Source organism: Hippocampus bargibanti, linkage group LG08 (assembly GCF_051943395.1).
Source record: "Hippocampus bargibanti isolate YZ-2025 linkage group LG08, ASM5194339v1, whole genome shotgun sequence".
Taxonomy (NCBI): Eukaryota; Metazoa; Chordata; class Actinopteri; order Syngnathiformes; family Syngnathidae; genus Hippocampus; species Hippocampus bargibanti.
Genome location: NC_142741.1, coordinates 20,705,001 through 20,731,814, shown reverse-complemented (window position 1 = coordinate 20,731,814; position 26,814 = coordinate 20,705,001). Strand labels below are relative to the sequence as shown.

Below are 26,814 nucleotides of genomic sequence, written 5' to 3'. Positions count from 1 at the left end.
TTATAAATAAACAACAGAAATCCAATAGTACACAAGAATCACACATGCACAAACACACTGTACAGCATGTCACCAGCCATGTTCCAAAGCCACTTGGCACCTTAAATGAGGGGAGAGTGGGAGTCACGTAACCTTTGAGAGGTTGCTCTTCTGTCAGGAACAAAGCAGACACACATGCGTACATTTCCTATTCTGGCGGCATCGCAAAAATCTAAATACTGTGCAAACGATTTCCTGAGTCTTGTACTGCATTACTGCATGCTTGCTAGCAGTATTGATTAATCTCCTCCTGTGTAAATGTATGAAGAAAGACCTTCTTAGGTTCCGTCGCTGATCACTTTGGAGATATGTAAAAAGTGGAAGAGCAATTAACATGACTGTGGTTTCGAACTGATCGATAAAGTGGCTTCAGATGTGCAAATAGACTCGACATGTACTTATTAGGTCTTGAAGTCTCTCTGTGAAAATGGAATTAACTCACCATCTTCTCCGGTGACGAGCTGCTTGCAGGAATTTGGTTGGCATGGCACTATTTTGAAGACAAGCAGGTGATCCAGCTGGCTGTTGTCCAGACACAGAGGCATCCGTCTGCAGATGGAGACCAACGTTTGCGCTAAGATCACAAAGGAATGACATAAAAATAACTATGCACCCCTGCCCCATGCCAAACTTCCTCAAATTGTTGACAACCGATAGATTTATTGAAAACCTGAATTAGGATTTCATTATCAATGACGAAAGCATCCTGAAAAAATTAAGTTAAAAAATACCTCTAATGCATTCATCAGAATTCTATTTCAGTCATTATTTTCTTTTTGGATCACTTGCAGTTGTGAACATGTGCCAACCCTAAATTGCCGAGGAAAGAAAATAATGATCAATGTTATGCAATGTTTTTAAAATTAAATATAGGATATTTGAATGTGGAAGTACGGTAGAATGAGACAAAGCGGCCCCATGGTCCAGTTGTTAGAATGTCAACCTCACAGTGCAAAGGTCGTGAATTTGATTCTGGCTCCGGCTTTCCTGTGTGGAGTTGGCAAGTTGTGCCTGCGCAGGTTTTCTCCAGTTGCTCCTGTTTCCTCTCACATTCCAAAAAAAAGTGTGAGTGCGGATGGTTGTTTGTCCATGTGAGCCACGCGATTGACTGGCAACCAGTTGGGATAGGCTCCAGCACGCCCTGCGATCCTTTTGAGGTTAAAACGTATCAGAAAATGCATACATGTCTCATGATTTGTTCGGGAGACTCCCGATTTTGACCACAATACTCAACCTAATTTCTAAGGTGAAACAAAAGAAAATGTAAAAAACAAAATACATTTATATACTCATTGAATGTATAAATAAACAATGATAGCATTTTTGTTCAGAAGCTGCTTGCTCGACAGCACTTCCAATTTGTGATGTTGATGATGCAATGCTGGAAATATATATCTTCCCGTAGAGCTGCAATAACACAACTCAGCTGTGCTGACAATAAAAATTCCATTTGACTAGAATAAAACTTTTTTTTACTCATCCTTAAATTCAAAAGATATGTCGCACTGAAGCTGCCCGTGGTATCATTTCGATAAATGAGAACTGTATCTGTTCATAGAGCAGTCGCTGAATGCGCCAGAGGGGTGCAACTTCGCCCACCAGTATGGCACATTAGTGTTTGTGATATTATGCAATTCATTTTTTTTTTTTTGTGCTTTGCAGGTATGACTATGTCGAGATCCACGACGGCAACTCTGAGTCAGCCGACTTATTGGGAAAGCACTGCAGCAACATTGCCCCCGCACCAATCATATCATCCGGACCCGCCCTCCACATCAAGTTTGTGTCTGACTATGCCCACCAGGGGGCTGGCTTCTCTCTCCGTTACGAAATTTTCAAAACTGGTAAGGAGACGTTATGATTAAACTCAATTCAGGTCGTTAAGTAAAATCCAAGTTTCTCAAAGATAAATGTTCTGCGTAACGAGGAAAACATTTCGGAATTGAATTTAAGGTTGATTTATTACTTTTCTGGAAGTGAACATTGTTTTTGCAAAGAACCTTCAATAATGGATGGATGGTCTAGCAACTTTGAGCCTGATGAATGTGTGTTACGACACAAAATCATATGAGGACTCAAACACGCTTTGAGCTTATTTTTTTGTCTAACAACGACTATGAATAAAGCAATACGGTTATAATCAGCATTTATTGATTTAACCGAGGCCCATATACACCACTAATCGGGTGCCCATCTCTTGGATCAAAGCCATCAAAGGCGTTGTTGTTAAATGTCACTCAAAGATGATCCAGAGAGATTTATTGTCTCTGGTGTGAAGTGTATTTAAAAAAAATCATCGGCCTCCTTCAATTGGTGATTTTTCTTCTTTTCGGCTTTTCCCTTCAAGGGGTCACCACCGCGAATCAGTGTCCGCCATCTTTAGAGATTTGATCCGCATGTTTGTTTTGGCCAAGCTTTTACATCGGATGCCCTTCCTGACATAACCCCCTGTATTCATCCGGGCTTGGGACCGGCACAAGAAGACTTATGTCCCTTTGTGGCTACAGAACAAGCAACTCGCTCAGTAATATATCATAAACCCATTCATTATTTATGAACACACATCTTCATTTGGGTAGTCAACACGAAATTTGCATTTAAAGTTAAGATGTGAAAATCTCCATGGGTGTCTCTTGCTTGAGTATAAGCAAATACGAAACAAAAAAAGGAGAGCAAAATCCAATCTTCACGAACAAGTGTGAACATTCCTCTGTAACTCAATTCTAAATCTGTGTTTGGGGCATTTAACTCCTTCAATGAGGGTCTTATCCCTCTGACCCACACCCATATTATGCGTAGTGCTCTTTTGAAAGCTGGCTAACCGTGACTATATCACTACTTAGTCAGTCAAAGGAGAGCCACCATGCTCCATTAGGTGAACAGACCCAATTTGTCTCCCAGATGTCATGCTAGATCGTAAACAGGTAAAGACTGATTTATCAGGGCACCCTTGAGACCCCTTTGGACGACCCACGTGAGACTTGCCCTCAATGGCCCTCTGGCTGTCTGAACGTAACGTCTTATTGTGTGAGCTGGGGGTAAAGATCCCCTTCACGCTGCCGTGGGTCAACCAAAGCAAGGCCAATTGAAATGAACAGTAAGTAAGACACACAAGGGGCACGTCGTGTCTTCAGACATATCGTTCCATTCCCCCTGAAAGCATTCCGCACATGCCTGTTTAATTGAGTCCTGAGCCCAGAGAGACCCTGTCACGCACAGGGTGGGCTGATGTTACTAACGCGACACGTGGGCTCATCCACACGGATGCGTCTCACTTTCGACCATCAGCCCAGAGGGATTTGTTCTGTATGTGTCTTTTGGCACTCAATTCCCCTCAATCGACTTTAGTATGAATATCCGGGTTTACACTCAGTCTGCGATCCTGACATGAAAATATTGCTATTGTTGACTGCAGAGGTAAAGATCACACGGTGTGTCACCTTGGATCATTTTAAAAATGACGCACGCTTCTGTGAAATTCCGTTGGCGCTGATGTGCACAACTTTGCAAGAATATTATAATTCAAAGCAGATTTTTAAGAACTGTTATGTTATCCATTTGTCAACATGGGATCATGAGCATGTATTGCGATTACTGTTACCGATCACTTAAAAAAAGATTGCTGTTGTGGAGAGGAATTAAAACAAAGTGTGAGTGAGAGAATAGCACATCACTATTTAGTCAGGCCATGTGCAAGCACCCGTTTAGTGTCAAAACAATATTTTGTGTTTGCTAACACTTCCGGCAGTGTCTATTTGCTGGCAGGCGGCATGATGGTGGGTTTGCTTTTACAGCTGCTGGATAATTAGTTTGTCGTCATTCCACCAGGTCAAGCATTTTAGAATAGGCTCACTTGCAATGCTGATCGGGCTGCATACAGGAGGGTAAAAAGTATACTATATATGCACAATACAAATACATACCGTAGGAATACCGATATTTTTGACATTGAGCATTATGTAACATCCGAGCAGAAGAAGAATAAACCTTTGCTAAAAACAGGTGCAGAAATCATGTACATTCTCCTGCACTAACTTTGTGAACAGCTGAGATTGATATGAATGATTTGAGTGTTATTTGCTGGAGTCTCTTCCAATAAGGAGAGGGTTTGGGTCAGGTTGACATTACAATTCCTGAAATAACGACAGAGATCAGTTACTTTGGCAACCATCATGACCATTTCATTGTGAAAACACCAAGTCACGTGCTACAATAAAATGGGCTTTGTGAGCAAGGAGCTGTGGCTGTGATTTAAGAGATGTCCAAACCTTCATACGAGAAGCTTTTCTTCAATGTGTTTTCAAAGTCTGTAGCTGATTATCTTGTACTCTCCATCTACAAAGCTGAAATTGGAAATACATGTGTGTTTGTGTGTGTGTGTGCATGCGTGTATGTGTTTTTTTGTGCGTGTGTGTGTACCTTTTGTGTGTGTACATTTTGAACATTCAAGCTGCTGGAAGACAGTTAACAAGATCTTGTTATCCTGGAAGGTGCAACTTAACATCTGTTTGCGTGAGTGACTGTATATACAGCATATAGAAACAGGTATATATATATATATATATATATATATATACGTGCCCAGCACCCGTGTAGCAGAGCCATTTTGTATATATATATATATATATATATATATATATATATATATATATATATATATATATATATATATATATAGAGAGAGAGAGAGAGAGAGAGAGAGAGAGAGAGAGAGAGAGAGAGAGAGAGAGAGAGAGAGAGAGAGAGAGAGAGAGAGAGAGAGAGAGAGAGAGAGAGAGAGAGAGAGAGAGAGAGAGATGAGAGATAACATGTATAAAGTGTTTTTTTTCTGAGTAATTTTGTTAAGCTTGGGGTTAGCATCTGGTAGAGTCATTTCTCTCTGCTAAAACATGTTTTACCATTGTTTAAAGTGTGTCATAAATCCATGTTGCCGTGTATGAACTATTTTTCTCCCCCGCTCGGAGTCCTTCATCCCTAATAGTGGATGATTTTTGAGAGGGTCCCTGTCCTAATCCCTGTCTGGGCTGGGAGAGATTGTCTCACAATGTCTTTGTGTTCTGATGAGCACACATTTAGACTCTGAGTAACAGTCTAGTCAGGGTGGAAAGGGCACATTGGCAGATGCTGAAACATACTGTATCTACCACAGAAAATAATTTGTTGCCAGTTCTCCCACCCCACATCCCCCCAGTTTCAATCCCTGCAATACTCGGTTTGGTATATAATACCTTCCTAAAGGGAAAAAGTTATGAAAAGGTAGAAATGCTAACACTCAAAAATGCACAAATACAACAACAAACTGTGTTACTATGGTAGCTGTAGAAGAATTGCAACCAATGCATGGGCATCGCTTCTGGGGCAGCCAATCAAGACCTGATGTCTAGGCAGTGCGCCCCCAGCTGTTATTGTGACCCAGAATTTGCCAGACACATGCCCCCCACCCCCACCCCACCTCCACCCACCACACACACACAGTACATGAATATCCGTACAGTATATGAATGCACAGATTTAGAGTGAGTTATTGCAAACAAAGGCATGTCTGCATGACATGTTCACTCGCACGCTCAGTCGATTATTGTTGTGCAGTGTACTTTATAGTACTGTACATTGTTACACACACACATTGTTTTTTTCTCATTCTGATTACTGCATATCATGTCTCAATTCAATACAGTGTTAACTGACAAGGTAAATTTAATCCCAGTGGATGATCTGACCAGAGTTGATACAACTTCTCGTATTATAAAATTGGCACTATATACAGTATGTTCTATGCCCATTCTGTGATCATGCATCCTGTCACAGTATGGAGAGAAAAAAAATACATTTGTCTGTGTATGTTGTTACTCCAAAATCAAAGCTGGCAAACCACTTTTTAATTATTGTAGGGTAGCTTTAAATACTAATTATACCTCATTATGTAATGGTAATGAAAGCTTGGAACATTCCTGTCTACTGTTCCCCCAGGGAGTTAAAATCTACCCAGCAACCCAAATCAGTGTGCAGTGAAACAAAAACAACATTCTTGATGCAGACTGGCAACGACACAACCAAAGCAGTGAAAACACAATTCAATGTGAAGAATGACAAACAAATATGTTTGGTGCTTTGGTCCGTGGTATTATGATTTTTCAAAACACAACCAGAAATGTGGAAATACAGTTTAAGAGGGCATGAAGGGAGCATATCACATATGAAAGGAGGGCAGAAGTGTTTATGTGATGTGCATGAACTTGAAGTAATAATGGGGGAGAGGGGGGCAGGGGATAAAATTGCTGCTGGCAACCAAGCTGGTCAGGCGACCACAGGCACCCCTGTCTCCCCACCACCAACACACACACACACACACACACACACACACACACACACACACACACACACACACACACACACACACACACACACACACACACACACGCACACACACACACACACACACACACACGCACACACACACACATGCCGACAGTCATGCCAACCCACGTTATAGCAGGCTTGAGGTGAGTGACAAGTGACGAGGTTGGTGCATCTGATGTCATTACATGTGTGTGAAGGTCATAAGTAAAACAGTTTGATGATGAGTAGGACAGAAGAAATGACACATAATCTAACTCCCTGATTTTTTATTCACAAACTTTCACGTACTTTGTAACAAAATATATAGCGATAAGAGGCATGTTTGGTGGAATACATTTGTAATCTCGTAGCTTTAATATATGGACATAAAATGAAGCACCACATTTTAATGTATTTCAACATGTAAGTGCGTTACTTACTTTCTCTTCATTTATTTCCCAGCATACAAGCACAGACACCCAAACAGACTAGAGGGAAATGGGTTACTCTAAGATGCTAAGACAGTGTGTGTGTGTGTGTGTGTGTGTGTGTGTGTGTGTGTGTGTGTGTGTGTGTGTGTGTGTGTGTGTGTGTGTGTGTGTGTGTGTGTGTGTGTGTGTGTGTGTGTGTGTGTGTGTGTGTGTGTGTGTGTGTGTGTGTGTGTGTGTGTGTGCGCGTGTGTGTGTGTGTGTGTGTGTGTGTGTGTGCGTGTGTGTGTGTGTGTGTGTGTGTGTGTGTGTGTGTGTGTGTGGTTGGTTGGTTGGTTGTGTTTGGGTGTGTGACCATACATGGTTGAGTAAACTACAATAATGGTGCCACTGCAGCCACACCAATTGTGTGTGACAGAACACTGATAGAGAGAATATTCAAGTCAAGGATTTATTAAAGGACATAGATTACCGCTAAAAGCCTTTGCAAAGCTGTATGAGACTATTATGTGTGCGGTGGTGCATTTGTGTCAATAATATGATAAGTTTTTAGCTATTAATAGGATGACCAGTTAACCATGATAGTTGAAATAAACAGTTTGGAGAAAAGAATTGGGAAACCCTCTGAATGTATTGATTAGTATGTCCGTCTGTCAAGATTTGCAAAGTGTTGCAAAAAAAGCAGGCAGGAGGGAGGAGCACGGTGTATTTGACAAATTGTATTCAATGAAGTCAGCAGGAACAAAATCTCAAACAACAAAGTCATCAGAACAGAAAGGTCTAAAGTAGCAAACAATACAATGAGTAAAACATGACAAGGTGAACAAACCTGACAGGGTGAAACAAACAATGGACCGAAATTGAATAGTCAAGCCGGGAGTCCTTTTAACTGCCACTAATTACAGTGGCAGTTAGAATATGTGTGTGTGTTATACAGTGCCACCCGTTGGCCGTAAACCGAAACGTGACACCATTCCCTCAATATCATATACTAGGAGAGTTTGTAAATTGGATTGGATTGGATTGGATTTGCCTTTATTAGTAAATTACAGTACATACCAGAAGTTTGTACTAATATACATCTCCATCCTAGGTTCAGACTGTTCCAGAAACTTCACAAGTCCCTCAGGACTCATTGAGTCTCCGGGGTTCCCTGACAAATACCCCCACAACCTGGAGTGCTCCTTCATCATCGTTGTGCCCCCCAGCATGGACGTGAGCCTCACTTTCCTCACCTTTGACCTGGAGAATGACCCCTTGCCTGGAGCAGAGGGGGACTGCAAGTACGACTGGTTGGAAGTTTGGGACGGGCTTCCTGGAGGTGAGGCACATTAATAGTCATGTTTTGTTTTGGGGGTTTGAGGCACTTAGTACAGTGAAAAAATCTACTTGTCCTTTTGTGTTATATGTATTGTATAACCAAGGTTCGAGATTAGCAGCCCTGTGGTTAGTTCATCCACCCCACAAGTCTGATGTTCAGGGTTGAAATCTCGATTCAGCACATCCTGTGTGAACTGTGCTTAGGATAGGTTTTCTCAAAGTCCTCTTGTCCCTGAAAAGACACATCTTTGAGGAATCTTGCAATATGTTGAATGTGTTGAGTTGCTAACGACTAACCCGGCAGCCTGCACCCTCTTTAGAAATCTTGCACATCACCAGCTGCCGTGCGTCAATAGAAAGCCTCTGCAAAGGTCAAGCGATCGATCACATCTGTATTGATTTACTTGGAATGCCAACTATTATAGTAGTGGTGCGTTGGTTGATAAAAGCTGAGCTTCCAGGAAAAATGTTGGCACCTACATTGGAGAAAATGCATATGTTTTCATGGGGGAAAATAAAGTGGAAGTTGTTGAGTGGAGGGAAGGGTGAGGGATCAGAGGGAGGAGGGAGGCAAAAAGAGGGGAGGGTGAGGTGGTTATATTTTTTTTTGGGGTCTTGCTGCTGGAATTGCTGGAGGGAGTTGAGAGGGACAAATCCTCAGCACAGAATAAATGAATATAGTTTCAAGACATGGAATAGGAAAAAAGAGGAAAGGGCGCACACTGGCTAAGCAGAAGGAAATCAACAAAGGATATGTTAAGAATAAGTGGAGGCCAGAAGAACACTGGTTTGCCTCCAGAAAGAGGATGTGAGGCAAAATGGTGGGAGGGTTTCAAGGGCGGCTTGTCGGATTACAAGAAGAAAAATTGCAAACTTTAATTAAAAAAAAAACTAACCACTAGTTCTGTCAGGAAGTGAACCTGTTGACATAATTCTTGATCATTCTACTCAATAAGTTTGATTCGAGTGGAACTAGTGAGGCCTTTTCTGACTCTCTGCAAAAGGTGAATATAGCCCCAGAAGCACAAAAATAGTTAGTTGACAGGACTGCAGAAATGAAACGGGCCGTTAAAATTACTGTAATTACAGTTCATCTTCACTTAAAAAGTGTAAACTTGCACGTGAGGGGAAAATATGACATCAGTTGTCGGAGAAGACGAGACAATTGAGTGAGATAACCCAAAGCTTTGGAAAGGAAAGTAAAATGAATTGGGAGGATGTTTCAAGGAAAGGAAATCCTATGGGTGAGATCAAAAGGTGAAGGACTTTTGGTTTTACTGCTTCCAGAGGACAAGTGAGGCAGGAAAAGATAATGACATTGTGAAGATGCGTGAGCTCCATAGTAACTTACATGTGTGCAAATCAGCAGTAAAACACACACACAGACACACACACACGGTACATTTAGATATAAATAAAATCCATACTGCACATTACTAAGACAGTCGTATACGTTCAGCCATTTGCCATAAAGCTTTACTGTTCTTACGATAATTTTTTTTTCCAAGTGTTTTTTCCTCTCAACACTATCAAGAGAAGAGTTATTACTAGAGTTTGCTCAAGAGGCCGTTTTCAAATATCCACCCATTCCCAATGGTAGAAAAAAAATCAATAGCACTGATCGATTGCTGGCTGTTTTCTCATCTTCTACCTCCTCCGCAACATGTGTGAGTCTGTTTGCGAGGAGCAAACCACCTCGTATGAATGTGCTATCCTTGCACTCGCACATAGGCACGTGTGGACCCCAGGGCCCGAGATCATGCTCATCTGTTTGTGTTGACATATACAAGTTGCTGTTTCAGAGAAGACGACAGTAGATGCATCACTTAGGTCCTTGAATTTATACAAACACAGACACACACACGAACACACACGCACACACCTTGCGATTAAATTGTACAGTGTGAAACCACGCGTGCAGCCTACCTTGCAGGGAGTGACTAATCAGAAGGGAGGTGGTGACAGGAAAAGGTGTGGCCCTGAGTATATTTTAGCAGAGGACGGAATTGGAGAGGTTAGGTGGAGCAGTGGGGATGGGGGATACAATCCAAGAAGGAAATCATGTTGATAAATGAAATGGGTGATTTATAGACGAATAGAAAAACTATTATAACCTTTTCAAAATGCCAATGTCATGGTTAAAATCTGGATTTTGCTTTTTATTTTGTGGTGACATTAATAATCGTGTAAGGATAACGGATGCAGTACTTTTGAATAAGTTGAAGAATTGTGATGTTGTTGGTATATCTGAACTGTCCACCAGTACTTTTATGTGACTATTACCCCAGCCATTTGTTGGCATTTGAATGTTGCTGTGCCGGTGACCATTTTATGTTTGGGAGCCTTTTATTGAGCGAGTTGCTTGTTCTGTAGCCACAAAGGGACATAAGTCTGCTTGTGCCGGTCCCAAGCCCGGAAAAATACAGAGGGTTGTGTCAGGAAGGGCAATCGGACGTAAAAGCTTTGCCAAAACAAACATGCGGATCAAACTTCTGAAGATGGAGGACACGGATTTGCTGTGGCGAACACTTGAAGGGATAAGCCGAAAGGAAAAGAAGAAGTTGATGAAAGGGAATTTAATGCATTTGCGTTATTCGTTTCCCTGAGAATGACTTGCATTCAATGGATTGTTGGTTACTGAACATCCCATTATTGTAATTGTCCAAATTGGTTGAAACTGTCATTCTTTCGGATCCCCAGTCGGCCCACTTATTGGCCGATATTGCGGCACCATGGTACCACCGGAGATCCAATCATCCACTGGGATTCTCTCTCTTTCCTTCCACACTGACATGGCTGTGGCAAAAGACGGCTTCTCGGCGCGGTACAACATGACGCACAAGGAAGTCAGTGAAAGTAAGTGGAAGAAATTCCGTTTTTGTCCTCTTTTTCAAAACAAAATTCCCACCTAAAATGATTTCTTTTTGCACAGCGTTTCATTGCAGTAATGCTTTCGGCATGGAATCCGGCAAGATCACAGATGAACAGATCACAGCCTCGTCAAGTTTTTATGACGAAAATTGGCAGCCACATCAGGCCCGACTCAACTACAACAACAACGGATGGACGCCGAATGAGGACAGCAACAGAGAGTACATACAGGTACACTGCAAGAGCTTATGGCCACATACAACTCAGACAAAATGTATTTTTGTCTTCAACAATAGCCAGACCTCTGCCTTATTCCTGAATTGCCTAATCTGATTCAAATCAAAATAGAAATCTCAACTTCAGCTGCATATTTGTCCTTGTGCTGGCAGGTCACACATAATAACTCTCTATTGCTATATTTGTATCAGTGGGCTGGTGAGAGCGAGAGTGGGTGGTGTGGTGTTATCGAGGTTTTGCAGCTCGATGCCTCAGCACGGCATTGTTTACTGTGTTCCATCACAGTGCCAACTTTGTGCCAGCCACTTGCCAAGCCTGAGTTATGATCTTGTCTGGTTCATGGGGAAGCGGGCGAGTCCCGAGTGGTTTGAGGGCGTGAGGTTCACACACCGTTCAGACAGAAATGAATCCACTATAGCCAATGAGGCCCTCCTTCATGACACCCCTTCTGTAAACAATAGATTATGTTGTTGGGTATCACCTTCCCCGATCCTCCCAACGGCAACCCAAGTCTGCTTTAGATGAGATAATTTACAGGACCTTTATTCATTTCTAATACATTTTCAATGACATTCCCCTTCTCTGATACTCATGTAATCTCCGACCAGGGTATTGCTTGACCTTTAAACATAAAAACAACATAAATAGACCACAGGTGTCAAAGTCAAGGCCCAAGCCCCAAATCTTGCCTGCCACATCATCTTATTTGGCCCGTGAAACGATGAGAAGGTTTCTTCAGCCGTCATCTGTGTACTTTTTGAAGGTGTTGGACGTTTCGCCTCCTATCCAAGAGGCTTCGTCAGCGAACTAAAGTCTGACTGGTCGTATCGGCCCTATTTATATATCCCTAATATCCCCGTGTCCGGCGGCGCCAGACACAGCTATGATAGGTCCCTACTCTCAGGTTGGGGGGGGAGCAGAGGACCACTCCCTGTGGCCCCACTGATTGTTCCTACATTCCTGACTAACGACTGGCCTATTTGCCCCACTCCCACCGGCATCACTTCATCAGCATTACGAATGTTGCCAAACCTGTTTTGCTTAAGCAGGCTATTGTATGAACGATCCAAATTGAACAATCAGTGGGGCCACAGGGAGTGGTCCTCTGCTCCCCCCAACCTGAGAGTAGGGACCTATCATAGCTGTGTCCGGCGCCGCCATGCCCGGACATTAGGGATATACAGTAAAGTCTCGTTATATTGATATCGGATATATCGATAGTCCCGGTTATATCGATACTATTTCTATGCACGCACGGAGAAAATTACATGCAAACAGGGTCGGATATATCGATAGTCCCGGTTATATCGATATTTTTTCGGACTCCCTTGAATATCGATATAACGAGACTTTACTGTATAAATAGGGCCGATACGACCAGTCAGACTTTAGTTCGCTGACGAAGCCTCTTGGATAGGAGGCGAAACGTCCGACACCTTCAAAAAGTACAGATGACAGCTCAAGAAACCTTCTCATCGATGGACCACTCCTGTACGACTGAGAGCTTACACAGACGTTGGCCCGTGAAAGCAAATCAAGTTTGCCAAGTGCCATGATGCCTGCTAAAGTCTAAACCAAATTTTCAAATTGTCACTATAATAGTCATTATTCTTGACTTCAGATTTGAAAACTAGTTATTCATTAACTCATTCACTGCCAGACGACATCTATCTACTCCAGTGCCAATGTTTTTGTCATTTCCACTCAAATTGCAGGTCCCACATAATATTGAGATTTAGGACTATATATCCATTCAATGCAGTTTAAGAAACCTTAGACTCTCTTCTTTCATCAGAAAAAAACAGTTAATTCATAAATTATATGGGCCTGGAGTTAGCTGTCCTTGAAATAGGGGTGGCAGTACAAAAAGAAATGCTGCCGCCTCGTGGGAGGGAAATACATACACTTTATCGGCAGAACCCCCACCCCTGAATAGCTCTCTACGTCATGCTTTTTAATTACTGAATAAATTCGGGAATGGCAGTGAATACGTTTATTTGTTGTGTGTTCTTTATGTAATATGTGGAGGAGATGAAACATTCTAATGGTTTCCTCAAAATCATAACAGGCTTCCAGATGAAACAATGTGGCCTGCGGCGAAAAATGGGTTTGACTGACGTATGCACGCAAATATACAGTTGCCACTGTCTCTAACCTATAACCCTCTCTGCTTGAACACAGTTCATCCCGGGACACAAGCACATGGGGTGCAAACCAGTCCCACATGTGGCACTTAGAAACATTTCGCAATCGACACTATTGCGCCACAGCATAACAATATGTCGTCATGAGGCAGAAGAAGGCCCACAGAACTACGGCCGTACTTTTTTTTAATTGTCTTGTACTCCTGGTACAAGAGTGTAGTTATTCAAAATATGATAATTATGAATTCACTACTTCTTCGGCGGAGTGTATTGAAAGACGAAAGATTCAGTTGTTCACAAATTGGTTTCTGCTGTTGGAATGGAACTCTGTTGTAAATCGTTGACCCCCTTCCAGACCTCATATTTGTCTGCAACGTGGATCTCATTCATGGTCTTTGTCTTCTCATTGTCTGGTGTTTTTTAAGTGAAGAGATCTCGTGTGATATGTTTTGGAATACACTGGTGTCAAAAAATGTCGAATGTGAAAACAAATATTAAAGCACTGTACTGAAAAAAAACATGGCAGCATACTTGGATTTTACAATGTTAGAGGCATTCACCTCCCGACGCCCCAATGAAGACTGGATTTGGTTATCCAGATTTTTTTTTTGTTCATGTTTTGACACGTTTTGTTTGTTTTCTATCTTCACTTGTGTGAAAAATTATATATCTACACCCAATATGGACAAACAAATGACATTACAGGTTTTAATTCTCTCACTCGTTTGAGGAAATCCCAAGGCTATCGGTGCAGCCATGTATCTCTAATGAACTGATTTCAGACAAACTAGCAGAGCATGTTTGCACTTTAATAACAAAGAAATGAATAAACAAATCACAAACATTTACTCACAATATCCCTTGATTAAAGTATCACAGCAATAAAGCTATTCATGCATGCATGCCTTAGGCTCCCTCTAGTCTCATTTCGACAGATGCACTTCTTTTACATCTTTAAATTTAATTTAGGAGCCAACGGGATGCAAGAAGATGATGACAGTTTTTGCATTCATGAAATTGACCGTCTTCATAGATATAATATCACACAATGTAGCACCTCTGCTTTCGAATGGACCTATCCCCAAAAGAAAAAAAAAAGATGTGATGTACAAGTAATCGCTCCACCGTTATAAACGTCATGACTCCACTGTGGCAGATTTATTAGACATGAAACACAGGAAGGAACCACGGCCAAAGTAGGACGTGGTCAAGGTCCTGTCAATCTCCACTTCCTCACTCCCTCACTGTCCAAGGAGATAATGCCGTACAATTTACTGGTCCTCCAACTGATATAGTTGTCAAAATGCAAAAGAAGAACAAACAGAAACCAATGGCAGTTGTTGACGTTAGCGCTACTTGCATGCGTTCAACGTATATGTGATGCTCATTCGTGCACTGCAAGCCAGTAGTTTAGGACAGTTTGCTGAATATGTAACTTTTACTGAAGGCAAACTATGTTTTTTTTTCGTTCTCTGGCTTTATCTGAAGCTTACCACTGGTTTTGTTGCAAGACCGCCGCGTTCCACGGTGCGACCCAGCTGTTTCCCTGTGTTAACACTCAGCGGTGTGCTGCTCTTTGCATTTGTGTGTTTACGGGTTGGTTTGTATGTCAGTGGGCAAACGGCTGCAGTCTTGACAAGCAGCTGTCATTAATGCCATCATGCCCAGCCAGGATGCTTGAATCTTGCACCTTGTTCGTGGGCGTGGCCTTGTGTGCTTGTGTGCATGTCCATGAATGTGTATGGTCATGTGAGTCTGTGTTTCCATTTGTGTTTGAATCAAGGTGCCCTGTTTTTGTGTGTATGTCCCCGTGATTGTGTCAGTGTGTGTGTGTGTGTTTGAGTGTGTGTGTGTGTGAAAGAGAGAAGAAAGAAATAGAGAGAGAATACAACTCAAGCATGCTTTGAACAACCCCCTTTCACAACGTTTCTGTACAACCGTTGCATCATACAGACATTTTTTTTAAATGGAGCGAAATACGTTCACATCCATTTGCAAAGGAGTGGTCCTCTGCTCCCCCCAACCTGAGAGTAGGGACATATCATAGCTGTGTCCGGCGCCGCCATGTCTGGACATTAGGGATATATACATCGGGCCGATACGACCAGTCAGACTTTAATTCTCTGACGAAGCCTCTTGGATAGGAGGCGAAACGTCCGACATCTTCAAAAAAGTACAGATGACGGCTGAAGAAGCCTTCTCATCGATGGACCTCTCCTGTACGACTGAGAGCGTACACAGACCAAAGTTTTGCAGGTCCCATTCAAACAGGCACCATCTCACCACCATTTTCTTTCGTTCGGGTGTGGGTGCGAATCAAACTGTGGTCAGACCTCGAGTTTTTCCCTCCCACGAGGGGGCAGCGTTTGCCTTTTGTACAGCCGCTCCCATTTCCATTGCAGATAACTCAAAAGCCAAATTAAATTGACATAAACTTTCTTTCTGATGAAAGAAGAGAGTCTAAGGTTTCTTACGCTGCATTGCATATTTATGAAGTCGTAAACCTCAATATTCTGTGGGTCCGGCAATTTGGGTGAAAAATCCTGGCACTGGAGTGGACGCATTTTTGGACAACATCTGGCAGTGAATGAGTCAATACCTCTGGAAAATTTTGGAGTTGATTTCAACCCCCAATTTCGTCACTTTCATTCACACAAGAGGGTGCAAGGGGAGAACACTTGGGTTTTCGTAGGTAGTCTGAAAGGGGCTTCTTCCCCTTCTGCTCTCTTCTATTGCTCTCGCATTGTGGTCCATTGCGAGGCTTAGCGCAGATTGATGATGATAATGCTGGTAGCTGCGTTATTCCAACCGTTGTTTGATTGATGAGTAGTCTTTACACGGAAGCTTCACTTAGTATCCGTCTCAATCTCTCGGCTCGAGCTCTTATTTGGTCTTCACCTCCTTCTCTTTCTTTTTTATGTCTCACTCACTCCTCACCTCTTCTCACCCAATCTTACAGTATGTGTTCTTCTCCTCCGCTCGGTACTATCGATTAGGTGTCTTGGTGGATCTCTGTCTGGGCCTAAGTGAGCATGTGCGTGTGTGTGTGTGTGTGTGTGTGTGCGTGCGTGCATGCGTGCGTGCGTGTGTGTGTGTGTGTGTGTGTGGGAGGAATCGCAAACACCCGTCTTCTTGACAGGTAACAAACACAGCATTTTGCCTCCCGTGGTGAGTCGTATTGTACCCTGGTGGGCCGCTCAGCATTCGCACGCATAATATACACATCACACATTCTGACTGAGCTTGTGTTTCCAACATGTCCAGTGTTGTTGTTTTTGTTGTTTGTATCAGATTTGTATTCAGACAGCAAAGCATAGAGTTGTGGCGTCTGCCGCGCAGCCAGAAGATTTGGGTTTGAAAATCCTTTGTCTTTATCTCTTTGTAGAATCTGTATATTCTCCCTGAGCTGGCATTAATTCTGTCTGGGTACAGTCTGAGTACATCCTACCACAAACAAAAAGCTCAGAGTGATGTAGGACTGCACTCAGTGATACTATGAGATGGTTCGAGTATATTGATGACGTCAATTGCAAGTGGTCTTCAGTTTGACAGAGTTGCCACGAACCTACACGAAGATGATTCCTGTGCTTGATTGGCCAGAAAACTCACCTGACCTCAATCCCATCAAACATGTATGTGCTATCGTTAAGAGGAAGATGAGAAACATGAGACCGAGCAATGCAGAAGGTAAAGGTGACAGTCGTGCCTGTAGTGGTCAGAGCACTCGGGGCAGTGACCGCCAAACTCGCTGAGTGATTGCAACAGATCCCGGGAACAACATTGGATATCTCGGTCCAGAAAAGCACATTGCTGGGAACAGCACGGATACTGCGCAGAACCCTCAAGCTTCCTGGCCCCTAGTAGGGGACCGAGCTAAAATGGGGGGCAGGGGGGAGATGAGGATTTTATATATATATATATATATATATATATATATACGCGGATATACACGCACACACACATGCAAACACCCAGAGTATATATATGGTCCCTTCAAACTAGGCATCATTCTCATCAAGTTGTGGCAAGTAATATAATGTACAATGCAGCGGACCCACAACGATCATATTATTACCGAACAACGTGATAATGGAAATGACCCTGATAGGTCGTTCTGTACAAAGTATACAGAGTAGTTTAGCAAGGTTACTGAAAGTCATTGTGAGGCTTCACTTCTTGAACTGAGTTATAGCCAATTCCAAGAAATGTCCATAATACATAAAATGTTGCGACAAAGAGCGGACACAAGGTCGAAATTGCACTTTCGGTAAGATGCCACATGTATTAGCAGCAGGTCCCGCATGTGCCGTAGCATCCACAATCAGGTCGGAGCGGTGATTATGGCTATTGTATGGCAGGAAATTAAAATGAGCCTCTGGTCATCACTATCGATCTGCCAAAGGAGAGAGAGGCAAGACAGAAAGCGATATGGGGGAGCATAAAAGCAGAGTGGGGAAGGTGAGAAATGGTTGCTGAATAGTTGATGTCCGTATTTGCATGTTTATGTCTGTCTTCAGGCAGTTTCCACACTTGAAGACATTAATTGTGAGGGCTCGTTGACAGTTTAAGGATTCAGAGACACGGACTTGAATTTCAATTAAGTTAAATATAGATTAGCACAAATGGGAACGCAAGATTTTAATCTACATATATATATTTTTATGTTCAGTTCGACTTTCTCTCCGTTTTGGCAAATTTTATCATCCATGGAAGTCATGTTGTAATTTGTTTATTTGTTTCTTGTGCAACCTCTTGTAAGATTTCCCTGTATATTGTTTGCTGGTATATGATAATGGCAAAGTAATTTTCCAGTGATCTTCACCATTAAATTTACTTGAACATTTACATAAATGTGCTATCTTCATGCGGGGCCAAAGGCAGTAATATCAAATCAAGTCCAATGAACATTGTTATACTGTGTGTGTAAAATCTACCCCCAGCAGGTTGTCATTTGTCAGCCTTCAGGGTCTCAGTAATTGAATAGCCAAATATTATCCTGACACAGATTTTGTTCCCTCCTATATTTGCTCACAGGTGGACCTCTACACGTTGAAGGTGATCACAGGCATCGCCATGCAGGGTGCCATTTCCAAAGAGACGCAAAAGTCCTACTTTGTGACTACTTTCAAGCTGGAGGTCAGCACCAATGGCGAGGACTGGATGGTTTACAGACACGGCAAGAATCATAAGGTAGGGTCAGAACTCACCCGCATTCACACAATCCTTCCCGAGTATGAGTCGCAAAAAACATTCACGACAAATAGTCTGTATGATTTTGGGTGACGCTGAGGATATGACACAGGCATTTGCGCTCATTGCTGAGAGAAACACGAGATGGAAAATTTAGCAACACTTTGACCACAATCCCCCCAAAAATCCAACCGGTCTTACTGCAAATATAGCCACCATCATTCATTCTGCTTAATTTCTTATTTATCTTTTAACAACCAAGCACACGTCTCCAAAACTCCTAATGATACCTTACATCATCGCATGTGACCGCACTGCACAATCTGCTTTTCCCATCACATCTGATTACTGTTACTTGTGAAAGGTTCCCACTGTCTGTGTGAATGTTTGTTTAAGAAGCTTCTCTAAGGCGGTCAAGCATTCGAGTTATATTAAAATCTAGCAATCTTGCGAAGAGCACAAGCAGATGGTATCGGGGTCTTACAATCACTGCCACTGCTGTTAAAAGGAAAAACGCATTCCTGGACTGGCCCAGCGGTTGTGGCCGTTTTTACCATCACAGATTTTCTTCCCGTGCTAGCGGTCCACACATATTGTCCTGCGGTCTGTCACTATGTCTAGGACTAGGCTGTAAAAGCCATCCAAAATCTTAAAATTCTATAGGGAGAAACTCGAGAAGCAATGAAAGCGTGCTTGACTTTTTTGTTTCTTGGGGGATTTGCAAATCCAAAATGTTCCGTGGGATTGATCAAGACTTCTATTTGTATTTCTTGGTTCGGAGAAAAGCAAAAGAGGAAAAAAAACTGCATCTCAAAGGCTAGCAATGAGGCTTTGCAGATTGAATTTTTCATAGATGAAACATGCGGGTGGGTTCATGTCTAAGTGGAAAGAACAAAGTTTGATGATGATGTTTTGTGGTTGGTACCAGCACCCATAATCCGGCTTGATTGCAACATAACCATAGAAAGCTGTTTCACAGCTGAATGCAGACAGCGACACAGATGGGGTGAGCGTGTGGCACTCATGTTTTGCCTGATTTAAATATTTTTTGAGGGTGTGGGGGGAGTTACATGGTGAAAAATATCCACCCCCTTTTCTTGTAAACACATGCCATCACAGAAAGACTTACATACTGCATCTGACAACCATTTTTTTTGAAGGAGCCCAGGTAAATTAGATTTTTTTTAATGATAATGTTCTGTTCCTCCTCATTCCTCAGCATAATAGTCAATAGGAGTCAACGCATGCCCAATACTTTTTTTTATTTTGGGTCACACCCCCCCCCCCCCCCCCCCCCCCCCCCCCACAGCTCTGCAGCCCATTGCAACCACAAACATCGCATATGCCATCTCAGTTAAATAGGTTTAACATTTATAATTTTCTGACCAGATCGGGGAAGGGGGGGGGAAATCAATCAGGGCAGCCCATACACAGCAGGAGGATCATTCCCAATAATCCCCCAAAAATGTTGAGACAGCTGATAGTCATGCTTTTGCCAACTTGAATCAAAAAGGATAGACATGCTCAAATTCGTTTTTATTGTGTGACAAAAGCCCACTCAACACAACAACAACACGGTTTTGGAGCCTGAAGACACATACTGAAAATGGATATCAAACGTCTATTTTTTTTTTTAATGGAGGACACGAGATCCTGGCATGTGCAAGTACACCGGTACAAAACACAAATGGTGATGTCATGTAAGGCTTGAACTGACACTTTCTTTAGCAGCTGAAATTTTGTAAAGTAACACAGTATGTAATCTTTTCAAAGTTGATGTTGCTAACGACTGACCCAGCATGCATATTTTTATTACATTTTGGCATTGCTTTAACAGTCTTTGTGGTTGGTTGTGGATTGTTTTGAAACTTTCCAAAATGTGAGAGGGAAAAAAAGATTTTCTTGGTCATTGTCATGTAAATGTTCCGCTCAGGGTCAATACCTCTTTCATTTGTTAGATGATACTGTTCTCACTGGTTTTAATGCTGCAGTGTTATTGATGAAGTCATAAAAGACGAAGCAACATTTTTGGACCAAGCTCGCGAGAGAGAACCCGCTGACAATTTATCTACTGATGAAATTTTTGGATCGTGCGGAGCCCAATGCCTCTTCTCAGCTGTCATACCTCACGTGGGGAAGTGACAGAATTCTAAATGCCATCAGTGGCTAATAAGCATCAATCAGCAAACAACAGTGGTCAAAAGAGTCTCGATCCCATCACAATAGGCTCAGGTGGAAACATTTAATTCGAAAATGTACCTTTTATATGAATGACAGATGAGAAAATAATTGTTTTCCGACATGCCATCGAGATTTGCCCGAGGCTCCTCCAAGTAAAAAAAAAAAAGATAGTCCCTAATAAAGCGACTATGTGCCAGACGTTTCCATTTATTCACTCCTTCTTGAGTTCTCTGTAAATCTCTCCATCCATCAGGGGCTAACTCTTGACCGTTCATGCACACCCTTCACATCCTCATTTGCATTATCCTTTCCCCATTGGTGTCCACTTCTCAGGTTTTCCATTACCTTCCCCTCCACTAATAGACAATGGGGAAGTTTATGCAGCTAGAATGAATGACCCGCACGTTAATCTCAGCAAATCGTTGCCATTTGTATTTTATGAGCAAGAAACATAAAAGAAAGTCAATGTATAATGAGCATTAGCTGATTTTGCCCTGAGTAGAAAGCACTTATCCCAATTGCAACTGTTTATGACAGGCAAAAGAGTAAATGTGCACTCTATGACTACATACAAATAAGGTATGCATGTTAACATCTGGCAAAGGAGAGAGAAGCCGTCAGGGAGATGCAACTGTCAACATGCAATCATGATTTGTGTGACCAGTTATGTATTTGATAATGTCATTCGGGGTCTAATGTCAGCCAGATGAGACATATGGAAAACACAGTGACTTGCAGCTATGTTAGAGCAACGTAAACAAAAGATCAAGCAGCCCACTGAGCTGATGGAGTGACCAGAGCCGCTCTAGTGAGTCGGGAATCCCGAGGAGGAATGTGTTGGGGTAATTCGCGATCACTTTTAACCCATCAAAATGTTTCCTGGGAAGAAGTGAGTGAAGAAAAAATGGCAGAAGGCTGGAAAGAAGTGTATACGAGGCGGGAAGTGGGGAGCGAAATGATGTTGGAATGGATGCATGGGAGCGCGAATGGCGCCAGGGAGCAGGAGGGGAATAATGAGAATAGCAGACGAGGGTGTTGCCGGCGCAGATGTCTCTCAATGGATCCGCTGGCCTCCGAAACGTAGCTGGCGAGGAGGTGAAGAGAGGGGAGGGAAAATAAAAGGACAAGTGAGGAGTACATAGAGAGGAAGGCTGGGAGTTGAGGAGACATCAAGAGGAAGGCTGAGGTCAAAACAGACGTGATGAATGAAGACGTTCGGTAAGGAAATGGAGAGGAAAAGGACAAATGGGGAAATTATCAGGTAGTCATGTATCATTTCCTTTACAAAACATTTGGACTGAAGACCAACACACACACACACACACACACACACACACACACACACACACACACACACACACACACACACACACACACACACACACACACACACACACACACACGCACGCACACACACACACACACACAAGCACACACACACACACACACACACGCACACACACGCAAGCACACACACACACACACACACACACACACACACACACACACACACACACACACACACACACACACACAGTATACAAATGAACTGTCCCGCCGTGTGCGTCTGTGCGTGTGTGATGAGATGCGAGGAGATGGAAGACATTTTACTATTTTATAACTCTGTCCACACACATATTCACAAAAGACGCACATCCTAGACTTTTGAATAATTCAGTGTGTCTGCACTAGTTCTTGCTGGCAGACTGGAGCTCACGCGACCACACGCATACAACTGGACACACCTGCTCTTTATATTCCTTGCTCGTGCTCTGTTAATGTGCTCAGTGCCGTGGTTAGTCGACTGACACACGAGTTTTTTGCAGGTCCCCGCAAACTATTGTTACTTCCGTTACTTCTGCATCTCTACCACCTTTAATTATTTACAAAGACTTGGCCTTTCACTTGTTGTGTATTTCTACCTTGACTCTATTCGAAGCACTTTAACGCTGACTCCTATTTTACGACTTGACGTTGGCTGTATAACACGTGTATCTCTGACCGATCAACCAGAGGGTGAAAAATGTCTAATGTCATGGAGGCCTAGCTATCTGTCCCACAGGAGGACATGTATGAAACCTGATTGCTAATATGTTCTCATTTATTTTACTCTACCTCTACTAATTCTCAACTTCTGATTTTAATGGCCAGCAAATATTGACTGTAATTATGATTTTACTTCCGCGTTAACGTGCGACTACCACACATTCTAAATTGTGTTGTCGTTATTTTACTTTTGAAGGAATGCAACACCATTGTGATCCTTGTATCAACCACCCTTTTCTTATTAACATCAGTCCATTAACGAAGCTTCCCAAAACACACACATTCCATTAGCTGATTGCCACCTAAACATTTTAGAGATTGTTAACCGTAAATTTAAGAGATTCAGAGCTGGGGGGTGACTACCTATCACCTGGCACCTACTGCATTGAATGCTCACTTTGCAGAGCCGAAAACACATTTGTTAATGTGTGTATACAAACACCGGGTTGTGCATGAATAATTCATTAGTGTGATCATACAGGTGTTTTCATGTAAATAGCGCTTCATTATCTATACCGCTGAATCCTGTTCAGGTTCCCGGAAAGCTGGAGTGTATTACAGCTAACTATGGCCCTAAAACCGACGACACGCCGCTCACAGACACCGACAAACATTCAGATTCAAATTCATGCACACCGACCCTGATGGGGAATTGACAGATTGACACATATTACAAAGCTTTTTTGCGTGTAAGTCAACAGTCTCAAATTTGGGTCTTAAATTGGACAGTGACTTGAAACTTGACCCACAAATTGGTGCTGGTTTTGATTCCACCTTCTTTGATATTGGGAAGCTGGCTCTCCGTTCTCATGAGCACCTTGAAGTAGTAATTCATGCCTTTGTCACATCTCGGCTCGATTACTGTTATATGTTTTACTTTGGAGTCAGCCAATCCCCCATGAAGCGCCTCCAGCTGGTCCAGAATGATGCTGCTCGCCTCTTGACGGGGAGTAAGAGGGGGCACATAACTCCTACTCTGGTATCCCTTTACCCGGCTCCTTGTACATTTTAGAGTTCTTCTCAAAGTCTTAATATTTGTCTTCAAATCTTTAAGCGCATCCACCCCTACAGACCGTCCCGACGCCTCCGGTCTGCTGACCAGACATTATTAGATGTGCCAAAAAGTGAGGGGATCGAGCCTTTTCCGTTGCTGGTCCCACTCTCTGGAATGACGTGGCACTGAATAATCGGCAAGGCCACTTGCTGCCCATCTTTAATACCCGTCTCAAAACTTACTTGTATTCTTTGGCTTTCGACTCAGCATTCTGATTTGATCTTGGTTTCACTCCTTAGTGCTTTCTACTATCTGTGTAACTGCTTTATTTCCTGTATATGATAGTTGTCCATGTTAAGCACTTTGTTACATCCTCAGCTGTTGTTAAAGCGCCATATAAATCAATATGTATTGTATTATACTGTATGCTGATGTTTTGTTAGATTTGTGGGGGCACATAGAACATAGCATTCTTAAGAAAAAATGCATTGATATTAACTGTCATTTCAAAGACAATCTTAATCTTACAATGTTAATATCTTTGAAGTCTGCTCAGAAGTCAAAGTGCCATTCCAGTAATAGCAAATAAACACATAAACAAATAAACAAACAAACAAACACATAGGCAAATAAATAAATAGAATGTATTAATAGCCCAGCATAAGGTCAATATGTTAAATATGCACAGTAGCCTTGCTCAAAAAGGATTTGTGTTTACTTAGGGGTTGTAAAAAACATTGGTCACAGTGGAAGCTGTTTTACATTTGCAGCTCTTTTTGGTGACCCCAAACAAAGCTCTGTGCGTATTTGTGTACATGAGCTTACTGAGGAAATGTTTCACTGGCCACCGAGGGAAATCAGAAAGCCACCACCAGCCCCAAATCCTCAGAGTCAGACTTTATAATTATACTTTATACCCACTGACACACTCACACACACTTGTAATTGCTCTCCTATTATGTCTTTTGGGGCCTCTTGGCATTTTTCCATCATTTAACTGGCATTCAGGCCATAAGAAGGGTAGCGGTTCAGTGAGTCTGCCTTCATATCGTAGCCCCGTCTGGTCGTGGGTTCAATCCTCACTTGGCCCGGTGCCTTGATCGCTCTCTTGTAAATCAGAAAGCTTCTTTATTCACACGTTTTCAACCCTGAAGGCTTCCGTTGTTTAATGATTCGTGACCAGGAAGAAATGATGAATCCGCACACACAACACACTCAAAACAAAACAAGGCAAATGTCTATAAATGAGTACCCAACCAAGTAATTGCAAGGCCTTTGGCTCTGGTGAACGGGCTTTACAGCACTCTTATCGTGTTGTTTCCGACACCGCTGTAACGGAAGAGCGAGGCACAGAGGAGAAACAGCTGTAGTGAAACAACAGGAGGTATTTTAGGACGAGATGAACATGTTATCATGACAGGGAGACAGAGTGAAGATGTCAAAGTAAAAGCCAGAAATAGGCAAGAGAATACTAAATGAGAAGCCCAGCTGTGTTTGCCTGAACCGAGCTCAACGCAGATGACAGCCATAAACGTACACGACGCCGTCAGATACAAATGCAAATGTTAAGTCGTGATGTCAGATGATGAGAAGAACACGTCTGGAAATATGAGATCACATCCACTGGCTTTTCAACCAATATGTGTGTGTGTTAGGGGAACTGTTTTTTTTTTTTTTGTGTGTTTATGCGCATTTGGTGGAACGTGTCGGCTTCGAGGGCACCAGTAGTCGAAAGACAGTGTGTGTTCTGTGGAATGTGTTTAGAAGACAGTTGAGACTGGATGAATGCGTATGTGCTGTGTGTGTATGCGCGTGTGCTTGTGTGTGTGTTTGCATGTATGTGTTTTCTCTTCTCATTGTGTGTCAAGGAAAAAAAACTGTTTTTCTTTGCTGGTGCGTATGTGTGCTTAACCAAGTGGACGTGAGAGGAGGATGCGTTCCCGCGTGCTGACACTCTTTGATTTACGACACACAAGGTTGCCTCAGAGAGGGTGAGTCTTGAAGTTAACCTTTGCACTCACACTGTTTTTTTGTGAAGAGGAACGTTTGGGACAGTGCATTTCTGTATGCAACCCGTGTTTGTGTGTAACGAGGGAGTATTTATTCATGGATCTTGTCATGGTGAACGGACCACCGTGAATCATAAATATGTGCTGCAATGATTAACTGTAGCCTCTGTTTTTTTGCTCCCTCTAATAAAACATGGCAGTGTCATGACTTTATATAGGCAAGGGTGCAACAAAAAAGAACCTCCAGTATTTATTTTTTTTCAACTGCATAGATGCTACTCACATGAACAATATCACAACTTCAGTGAGCGCAAATTGCTGGTTAGCTCAAAGACACTCATTTTCTAGGGTTGTGGATGAGCCGGATACCAAGCTGAGACTTCAATCTTTCTAGGAGCACACAAAATGTATGCTCGGATGCTGGTTCTAATAATATGCATAATCGCTATTACTTCATTCATTGTCATAAATATTCCGAATGCTATCTACGAACAACTGCGTGTGCATGGGTGTGTGCGTGCGTGTATCTGTGTGTGTGTGTGTTTGTGTGTGTGTGTGTGTGTGTGTGTGTGTGTGTGTGTGTGTGTGTGTGTGTGTGTGTGTGTGTGTGTGTGTGTGTGTGTGTGTGTGTGTGTGTGTGTGTGTGTGTGTGTGTGTGTGTGTGTGTGCGCGCGCGCGTGCGTGTGTGTGCACAACAATGCAATGTTTTACAGGTTCCTGAGGAGCAGTACTTGCTTACTCAACATTTTTGTCTGCGAGAAAGAACCTCACACCATTTGCAACGTTATTAATCACCATAAATGAATAAATAAACAAACAAATAAATAGATCAATCAAACATGCCTTTCCTGTACACCTTCACAGACTTATATTTGATCTAATAGACCGTACATTTTTCCTGGTGTCGCGGAAATGGGAGGAAAGCCAATCAGTAGAACATTTTCTGTGTAGCTAACCTCAGTAAGTCAAAAATCATGATACTGAGATAGTATATTTTGTATGTGGAAGTAAACATT

The 26,814-nt window shown here is 42.5% G+C and overlaps 1 protein-coding gene across 3 annotated transcripts in view; it reads left to right on the top strand.

The window, feature by feature from the left end:
* The window catches only part of LOC148894762 (neuropilin-2-like), a 104,731-nt gene that overhangs the window by 26,542 nt on the left and 51,375 nt on the right, over nt 1-26,814 (top strand). For all 3 annotated transcript variants that reach the window (XM_089002379.1, XM_089002376.1, XM_089002377.1), the window contains exons 3-7: nt 1,702-1,883; nt 7,900-8,127; nt 10,827-10,982; nt 11,059-11,228; nt 18,413-18,568. In XM_089002379.1, coding sequence (XP_088858505.1) covers nt 1,702-1,883; nt 7,900-8,127; nt 10,827-10,982; nt 11,059-11,228; nt 18,413-18,568 — 892 coding nt within the window. The remainder of the gene's footprint in view (nt 1-1,701; nt 1,884-7,899; nt 8,128-10,826; nt 10,983-11,058; nt 11,229-18,412; nt 18,569-26,814) is intronic.